Source organism: Oryza glaberrima, chromosome 3 (assembly GCF_000147395.1).
Source record: "Oryza glaberrima chromosome 3, OglaRS2, whole genome shotgun sequence".
In the NCBI taxonomy this organism is placed as follows: Eukaryota; Viridiplantae; Streptophyta; class Magnoliopsida; order Poales; family Poaceae; genus Oryza; species Oryza glaberrima.
In genome coordinates, this window is record NC_068328.1 from 3,936,335 (window position 1) to 3,946,030 (window position 9,696).

The 9,696-nt window shown below is 43.0% G+C and overlaps 2 protein-coding genes across 4 annotated transcripts; one reads left to right on the plus strand and one right to left on the minus strand.

The window, feature by feature from the left end:
• The first annotated feature begins 2,559 nt into the window (after positions 1-2,559).
• On the plus strand, positions 2,560-3,935 carry LOC127765055 (protein DEEPER ROOTING 1-like). Of its 2 annotated transcripts, XM_052289854.1 has the most exons (4): positions 2,560-2,908; positions 3,007-3,076; positions 3,171-3,580; positions 3,694-3,935. In XM_052289854.1, exons 1-4 carry the CDS (start codon positions 2,903-2,905, stop codon positions 3,853-3,855), a joined length of 648 nt encoding a protein of 215 aa, XP_052145814.1. In that variant the 5' UTR covers positions 2,560-2,902; the 3' UTR covers positions 3,856-3,935. The 2 variants fall into 2 exon arrangements, with proteins under 2 accessions (XP_052145814.1, XP_052145813.1); XM_052289853.1 differs by lacking the exon at positions 2,560-2,908 and having other exon boundaries at positions 2,959-3,076.
• LOC127765054 (UDP-glycosyltransferase TURAN-like) lies at positions 3,853-8,900 on the minus strand. Of its 2 annotated transcripts, none has more exons than XM_052289851.1 (17): positions 8,715-8,900; positions 8,047-8,218; positions 7,428-7,461; positions 7,213-7,268; positions 7,005-7,139; positions 6,411-6,559; positions 6,235-6,324; positions 6,051-6,117; positions 5,919-5,982; positions 5,721-5,829; positions 5,445-5,611; positions 5,256-5,366; positions 5,126-5,187; positions 4,992-5,044; positions 4,815-4,890; positions 4,571-4,699; positions 3,853-4,408 (listed from the first exon to the last, which is right to left on the minus strand). In XM_052289851.1, the coding sequence occupies exons 2-17, from the start codon at positions 8,155-8,157 to the stop codon at positions 4,397-4,399; spliced, it is 1,425 nt and encodes a 474-aa protein (XP_052145811.1). In that variant the 5' UTR covers positions 8,158-8,218; positions 8,715-8,900; the 3' UTR covers positions 3,853-4,396. The 2 variants fall into 2 exon arrangements, with proteins under 2 accessions (XP_052145811.1, XP_052145812.1); XM_052289852.1 differs by lacking the exon at positions 3,853-4,408 and adding an exon at positions 4,452-4,477.
• Positions 8,901-9,696: the final 796 nt, after the last annotated feature.

Sequence of the window (9,696 nt, forward strand, 5' to 3'; positions counted from 1 at the left end):
TCCACAATCCTGTGTTCCAAAAGAGCCCTAGTCATCCTTTGGAATGGAACAATGCTGGAGGATTTCTCAAAAATTGAACTAGTTTCCGCGGAAATCCTGCAAAATTCTTCCAAAAGGAGACCCTAAGCTGTACTGTTTAGTGATACTCAAACAAATTCTGTAGTTCTCTATGTCATAGTTGTCTTCTTTTTTTTTTTTTGAAGAACATTTTTACTACCATAAAAACAAACACTTATAGTAGAAATGGCAAGAGTCACAAGGCAGAGTGATCCAAGCAAATTGTCCGCGTTGAAATGACTCGTGTACGATCTCTCACTCTCCTGAAGTCCTGATTGTTAGAAGTATAATATGTTAGTTAGAGATAAGAGTCAAATACAAATATAGAGATAAGATATATCCTAGAGATAAGATAGAGTTCTAGAGATAGAATTCTAGAGATAAATCTACTCTTACTTGTATTGTACTCTAAGTCTCTATCCCCTATGTACTCCTATATATATCCCATGAGAGGGTCGATCCAATATATCAGAATACATCAAAATACAACATATTAGATTTTCCACATGGTATCAGCGCCATATACTAGCGTCGACCGATCCTTTGATACAATCCATCCATCCTTCGGCGCTGCCCCAGGGAGACGAGATGAATCTGTAAGCTCTCCCTGGGGCAACACAAGCTAGCTAGCCTCTCCTGTATCATCTACAGATTAGATTAGCCAAAGATCATTAGATGTGTTTTCCATTAATTATCATTAGATTAGGGGGAATGTTAGAAGTATAATATGTTAGTTAGAGATAAGAGTCAAATACAAATATAGAGATAAGATATATCCTAGAGATAGAGTCCTAAAGATAAGATAGAGTCCTAAAGATATAATCCTAGAGATAAATCTACTCTTACTTGTATTGTACTCCAAAGTCTCTATCCCCTATGTACTCCTATATATACCCCATGAGAGGGTCGATGTAATAGATTAGAAAACAACAAAATACAACAGTTTAGATTTTTCCACATGGTATCAGAGCCAAAGACCAACGTTGCTTGATCCGTTTCTACCTTCCGCTCGCGCCGCCTCGGGGAGATGAGATAATCGCCATATCCTCCCTGGGGCGCCACATCTACAATCCTCGGGAGAAGAGAAGGAGCGGAAGCCACGCCAGTATGAACAGGAGAAAAAGGAAGCAATGCATGAATCAATCCCATCTAGCAGATCAAGAAAGAACAAAAGGAGGAAAAGGAGATCGGTCCAAGCAATCATACCGTACGATGGAAAATCAATCTCGCCGAAGCGTGCTCTGACAGATTAATCTGCAAGACGCTTCATCAACGATATCGACCGCGTCCTCTATGACGGCAACGACCGCGACACCGACGACGGCATCGATCACGTCATCTACGACGACAACGACTGCATCAATCCGGCATCACCATTGTGATGACCGCTACACGGCGCAGAAGGACCAACCAAAGTGGTGGCCTCATCGCCAACGACATCCTCTGATATATGCAAGACGTCCCCAACAGCATCCTCTGATATCTACAAGATGCAAGATGCTAACAATTGCAGTTTTTGTCTTCACACCATGGCGTAAATATTTTTTTTCGCCTTCGGCTATTTGCGGCTACATCAACTACCACGACCACGGCTACTTCATGATCGGCTACATCGACGAACATCTACAACAAAAATCATCGATGGAAACTCCAGTCAAAAGCGTCCGTGTCATCGCTATTATCCATGACACTCCCGCTATGACTGCGGGAGGAAATAGAGGAGAGTCAAGGGACGACACAGAAGGGGACGCAGGCACCAGGTGGAGGAACGACCATCAGAAATGCAATCGATGATGATGACTCAAAGAGATGAAGAAATAGAAGATTTCAAATCTAGTCGCAATCGTTAGCTTCGCTCCCGTTACGACTGAGGGGGAATGTTAGAAGTATAATATGTTAGTTAGAGATAAGAGTCAAATACAAATATAGAGATAAGATATATCCTAGAGATAAGATAGAGTCCTAGAGATAGAATCCTAGACTCTAAGTCTCTATCCCCTATGTACTCCTATATATACCCCATGAGAGAGTCGATCCAATATATCAGAAAACATCAGAATACAACATATTAGATTTTCCACACTGATCGCTGAAAAAAGTACACAAGAACTCCCACTATCCTGCTTACTTGCTTCCTGATTGGAGTATGAAACCGTCAATTTCAGAACACAGCAAACACATGATATGGCAACAAACACTTGAAAATTTATGTGGCTAAGTTTGTCACACGGCAATGCTTCTTGGAAGCACCATACTGCAATCTATCTTAATGTTTCTTTTCTCGGCTCTCGGTGCAATTTCCCCCTCTAGTACTGACTTTCCCTTTTCATCTCAGCTGCAATCAAGAATTTTGTTCATCGGTACTGGGTCCTGCTTCCAATCAAGCTCAACTGGGAATGTGTGCAGCTCAATATATATAAAATTGCATCCTAGTTTGCTGGACATGGCAGTGGCCATGAGCCTCTCCTAAGATGAGATATCAACCAAATCTCCTGAGTAATTTGGTCACATGGAATATCTGTTCATCTCTCCTCAACTAGGCCAGATCCCTATTTGGAATGTTAAGGAGTACCAAGCTGCCATTCATCTTTGAGCTCTGCATTTCTGCCATAATTCCTGTGAGATGTGACAGTAATCACCTTGACACTGTAGTAGTCAGAGAGAAATTCTTCATTCTCCAATCCTGCATACGCATGCTTCTGTAAAGTTGCAACAAGATCAGAGTTTACCCCTATATATAGTGAACTTGGAGTCTTGGATCATCATCCATCTTCTTCTTCCCATTGAGTCCATTCATCCACATTTTTCTTCTGAACTCGCACACAAGAGGTCACGAGAACTGCTCATGAGGGTACACACTCAATTCTCTGTTCTTCTGAACTTTTTTACATCGAATGACAAATGCTAATTCAGCAATCGTTGCTGCTGCTGGTTCTACTTCGGTTTCAGGCTCTGAACTGGGTGCAGACAAGGCTCCACGGGACGAGGAAACAAGATCACACTGCAGTGTCATCTCGACGTAAGTGACGATGGTTTTTTTTTCTCCTTTCAGAATTCCCAGCGTTTCAGAGTTTCAGTCACGTAATTGTTGCTGAATCTTTGATCTCTTGCAGGCGCTCATACCTCCGGTGATCTCCACCGGAACGGCGACGAGCTCGACGGCGGCTGGGCGGCGGCGATGCTGTCCATAGGCACGTTAGGGGGACCGAAGGGCCGTCATGGTTCTGGCACGCCGTGGACGACGGCGGCGGCGGGCGCCGACGAGCTCGACAGGCTGCAGGAGGAGCTCAGGCTGCTGGTTCGAGCTCAGGCGGTGGTGACCGGAGGCGAGGACGACGACGGCGGCGGCGGCGGCGGCAGGCAACGCAGGTCACTGAGCCGCACGTCGAGCTCCACGAATGGCAGAGAGGTGGTGGCCAAGCTGAAGCAGAGATCGATCAGGAAGATCATGGCCGCTGCTCTCGGTGGCCTCCTGCACCGGCCGAGCTGCAGGGAGACGATGCCTGAAGCGACTGTCAGTGAGGTAGTAGGAGTAGGACTACTCCAATATAAAGAGCATATTTGTTCATTCGATTTTCAGAAATCAGAAGGAAATTCGTATTGGTTCTTGTGATTTCATGCTGATATGTTTCGCAGATTATATGGTCATTGTTGCACAAGAACACGCATCCTGAAAAACCGGCGTTGCCACATACTGTGATGAAAGGTGATCCAACGGTTCCGACGCCACAGAAGGATAAACAAGAGGGCACCAAATGGATCAGAACAGATTCAGAGTGTAAGTTCATGTTCGTCTGACAGAAAGTGAGAATAGTATATTGTAGCGGTTCTTGCAGGCTAACATATATAGAATCTGATGTTTTACATCCTTGAATTCATTCCCCAGACATTGTGTTGGATCTGGAGATATAGACACCCCCGGTGGCAGTAAAGAGGCAACAAGAACAATTTCCTGGATTTTTTTTTCTTTTCTTGAGAGAGGAGACTAGCGTTTCTTTTTTGTACGACCGTACTTCAGTACATGTACATGTCTGTTTACAAAACGTGTTGTCAACTTCTATTACAAAAAAGGGTTTCCCTTTTGCTTACCAAATAAAATATCAAAGGAGATTCGAGTCAGGTCCTATATCAAACTAAAGGGTCAGTTCTAGTTGTCATACATCCTGCGTTGGTGTAAGCAAACAAAAATATGATATGGTCTCTCCCCAACCTTCAAATGTACATATGCCATATGCTCACTCAAGTGCACAGTGCGCCTATAATCTCTGGAATGAACAGATGTTCAAGCAAGCTGTAACAAATACATGATTTGCCTACCTGTCGAATGTTATCATGCATTTCAACCTATGACCTGCAATTTGAGAAAGGGAAGGTAAGGCTTATAATCTATGGAATGCTGTCATGCATTTCAACCTATGACCTGCAACTGCAAATTTCCTTACGAAAGAAATTGGTAAGGCATACTCAGGTGACTGTAATGACCATATTTAGTCATTTAGGTTCAAGATCCGACCTGGTTCACCAAGGGGAGTGCATAACGTTCCCATTCTGTCGACCATTTGGAAGATGACCCAGTATTCAAGGCACCAACCTTGAGGGATTTCAAGTCATCGCATTCTTCCGGAAACCCCTTAAAGAGCATCTGCATGGATTTGCGATTGCAACAATTAAAATCTAGACACAGCACTTTCAACAAGTATTTAAAAAAAAGATATGAACATAAAATATGGAAATAAATAATTAAAAGTGATCATCACCATAAGTTCATCGGCAAGCTCAGAAGATGTTGAAAAAAGAAGTCCATTATTATTTATTTTTACAAGCTCATCAATGCTGCACATACAAAAAAAAAATTAGGACATACTTTTAATTCAAACGACATGAAGGTCAAAGCCCAAATGTAACAAATCAAACATACGGGAAACATGGATTACCAGGAGAATGAAGCAGCACAAACTGGTAATCCACAACCGAACATATCAACCACCTAAAAGCAAAATCGTCAAGTTACACGCAACAGATAAAAAATGCCTATTTTTTCAACAGAGCGGATGCTTATGAGTTATACCTTCATAGGTAGGTCTAGCCCTGAAGAGGAAGTATGCAATGATACACCTAGATCAGCTGATCCTGTAATTATTCAAAGAATCAGCATTTATGCTACAACATGGAATTCTTTTGGCAATCAACTAGTTTACCAAGCAAAAGAGGGTAGTCCTCTGATGCAAGCCACATAGTCCGGAAGGCAACACGCCTCAGTTTCAACCTCTTTATTTGCTCCTCATACTTCATCCTATCAGGTCCTTTGCCTTCAAAATTGATATTCATGGATATCATAACAATACTCAAAAACTGGTTACTGGAGCTAATTAGCAGAATGCACAAACCAGTGATAATGAATAGCAGTCTTGGGTAGACAAATTGCTTCCCGTTCTTGATATCAATCCAAAGCTTTCCCTCGTCCATTGAATCATCTTCTCCTAAAGTTGCAGCAACACGTCTATCGTACATAAGTGCTGCTTCCAGAAGTATGCTGAAATCTTCATCTGGTGTCCTGAAATATGTGGCAAAGGAAAAGATTCTTAATTTTACTTTCATTTTAACCACATGTGCTGAGTATAAATAATGATACAACTAGGATCACCCAGATCAAGAGAACAGACCAGCTTGTGCTGCTGACAACAAGAGCTGGTCTATTAGGCTTCAAGAAAATTTCACCATCGGCCCAGCTTGTAAATACAGTAGTGTTTTTCCTGTCTTCCACTTCTTTCTCTGTGTTGTAAGAGCAAACAGTAGAAACTATATATCAAAGTGAAATTTTCTTACAGCAATCAAATATTTAGAGTGGCTGGAGAACATACCAACAGAAATGCAATCGTCATTGCCCATAGCACTACAAATGGAGTTCCCCAACCTGCTAAACAACTATTTCATCTAATGGTCAAATAGGCAGTACAGCAAAGATGAGGAAATAAATGAAAACAGATGCTCACCTCATGTTTCTCTGTCAATGAAGCAGGATGGAAAAATTCAGGAGATTGATCGTAAAGAACTGTTGCGCTGAAATCCAACCAGTTAAGTTAATATAAACTGTAGCTAGCGACTTCAAAAATAAAAGTAGTTGTGTGCTAACACAACAGCCTTAAACATGAAAAGTGCCTGAAAGTTTGATCTTACTTGATTCCCCATTTTTGATCAAGCTCGTGTTTCATTGCTTTTGTAACACAGAAGGCACCATCAGCCATCCGTCCAAAATGCTTCTCAAACCTAGAATGCAAAGAACACACCACTATATTAACACACACAATCAGTATGCTACATCTAGCAGATAAACAAACAGGACAAGGAATTACCAGAAGTAGATTTTAACAATGATATGGCTTCTGCCATGAGACAACCCAAGCAGTGTATATCCAAAGTTATGCCAGTCCACAATAAACTTAGCACCTCTTAGCCAGCTAGCCAGTTTTACAGCAGCCAATGTTGGAACAGAGGGTGGATTCTGTTGGACAGAAGATGATCGAATAAAAGAATCAGTTCCATGCTAGTGTGTGAGATTTTCGAATTAACAAATAAATTGTAAGTATCAAATAGAAGGATTTCTAGGTAATAAAAGTCTATGTCAGTTAGTAAGGCCAAAAGATACTATACAAAATGACAAAACTTCGCCTAAGTAAAGGCTGCACTTATCATAGCTGAAATTTTGAATTGAAAATGGTGTAATGAATAGGTACTGCATAAGTATAAGTCTACAGCATGACTTGCTAATTAAGCTGTGCAATACTTTGGTAAGACCATGGATTTACTAGCGTGATTGATAGATGATGAACTATAGAAGAATTCCACACTATTGACTGATAGTAATTGCAGAAAACTATAAATTGTCCATGTAATTCTGAACCATGCATGCGACTAAAGAAGCTCAATGCAATTTTGTGAAAACTGACCTGAACAATGAAGACATCAGGGCGAGGAATCTTGAAACAAAGGTACCAAATCAATATGATAAACTGGATGGCAGCTTTAAGTAGCAGTGTCAGGGCACCGGATATCTTTAATATTCCTGTTAACTGCACTGATTTCTAGAAGGTACAATTCAAAAGTTAATAGTACACAAAATTAGAGAACAGCGTAATGCTTTCAAACAATCAGTACCATTTCGTGGATGTGAATTGATGGATTTTCTCTCAATAATAGATGCGGGTCACTTCCTGCTCATTTACCCAAAGCAGAACATAGGTCAAATTTCAACAAAAGACGCAACAGAAGGTCGAAAGTTGTTGGAAACTCAGCCTGTATGATATGCACTAAGTGGAAGGTATAAATGAATAAAATCCAAAAGTACAATGAAACTGCGAAAAGAATAATACCTCCATTTGCAACAATGTCCACTTCCATACCAGCCTGTCAAGAAAAATAAAGAATGACTAATTAACTAAAACATAGAGACATATGCACATAGAGTTGGTTCTTCCCAACACATAGCATGTCCCAATATCACAATTTTTTTGCCACTTGAAGAAAATATATATGCTTAGTAAATGCAAGGCAATTTTCTTCTCTTCATTTCAAAACCTGTCTTATCTAACAGGACTAATATTTGCACGTGTAATCACACTTTCAGGGAGAAAAAAAAGACACATTTTTAAGGGAGAACCAAAAATCAAGGGCATTAATCAACCCGAAGCTATGTCCGCTCACGCTTTCAGGGGGTGCAAATGACCACCACTGCATTAGTTACTTCATCTGTGCAATCGCACAACTGACACACACCACATCTCCTTTCTTTACTAGTTATTACCCTGCTATCTAACCGAGGACCATATGCTACACTAGAGAAGTGATGAATTAAGTGCAAAATTCATGAAGGAATATTAACTATCACAGCACATCGAAATACACCTACAGCTAGCTGGAGGGACTAAGCTTTCCCAATCAAAACAAAACAGAACTAATATGAGATGATGGGTTTGGGAAGGGGATCAATACCTGGTTGGCGAGGGAGAGGGAGTGGTACTGCATGCGCGGGCTGCGCCCAATGTCTCCCAGAACTACCACCGCCGCTCGCTTCCTCCTCCCTGCCTCTAGCGCCACGGCCATTGCCTACTAGCCTTCCGAGTTTGGAAATTTCAGATTCAACCGCCACCAAGAAGTGAGGTTCCTGAAAAGGCATTTAATTTAGCTAGGTATTAGCTCCAAACATCCAGGAAGGGAGGAGTAGATAAAAAATGGACAACGGTTCTCTTGGTTATTTTTCTGTTCACCGCATTTATGCTCAATTAGAGAATACGTCTGTACTATTTTACATCAATACAACAATGTTCTGTTGACGGAACAAGAATGTAGGGATGCAATATATGCTAGTGAGTTTATACTCATGTAAATTAATTCGTTGTTTCGCATATTGTTGAACGCAACTGGAGATTCATTAGTTTGTACGAATGATTGGCAACCAACACTCGGATAGTATCGGTACTGTGTATTCCACAGTTCTACAAGTAGCAAAGGGGACTAGTCCTAATCATCAGCAATCGCTTAGGAACATACATGAATTTCATTGTCCTAAAGTCAAGTCAGGTTGTTCTGACATTGATCTGGAATGGGCAAAATCGAGCGGAAGAGGGGCGAGTTTCTAGGGTTGGGGTGGGTGGGCATACCTGCTCCGCCGCCGCACTTCGGGTGCGTGGGGGAGAGCGGCGCCGCCTGCTTCCCCACCCGTGCGCTGGATCCGATCGCCGTGCGAGGGGAGGGGGATACAGGGGGGGACGCCGGACGACGGGACGATTCCTCCGGCTGCCTCCGACGGGCGACGGCTCGTCTTCTTGCTCCTCCCCGAGGAGTCCAACCACCGCGACTCTCGTCCTTGTTTGGCAGGCCAGAATTCCGGCCCATTCATTGTAAGTGGGCTGGGATTTTAACTAAAGGAAATCCCGTCCTATATATGCACGTGGACGGGCTGGGATTGAGGCCCATTCAGAAATGGCCTTTGCTGTATTTTTACTTTTTTAGTCAACATGGATGGTCTGGCGTCCTGGCGATATCATCAGAACTTTGTCGCATTCTTTGCACTGTAACTCCCTGACGAACACACCTTCCATCCATGGGAAGTACTTGGGATTTGGGAACAGACGAACGCTGGCAGCAGTCTGACCTTGGGGCAACGGGTTGCACAGCAGATAACTGTGCAGAATCTCATGTAATCGTGGCTATGTGACGGGCTGTGATCGCCAGAGTTTTTATCACGCTTATTGTATTGTTTCCGCAACCGCTAGCAGTAGATGCGGCAGCCAGTTGTCTGGCCGGCTACCCAACGCTTCAAGCCGAAGACGGTGGCCTGAACCTCCCTCGGGGACCGATGGCAGCCGGAAGATGGCAGGAAATACGACGACGAGACGCATCTCGTGCCCGCGATCAATTGGATGCCGGAACGCGTGTTCGCGACCACAGCTGGGTCTCTCCAAGTCCACGGGAACCATGGGGGGCTAGCTTATAGCTCTCGAGTCACGAGTCCAGACTCGATCATCCAACCGAGTATGGAATAGTAGGTAGCAGAGCTGTCCAGAAAAACGGGAGCACATGAACGTCGACGCCTCCTGTTTGGGCCTCACGAGTCGCGTCACGTTCGTTGGGCTCTCAGGT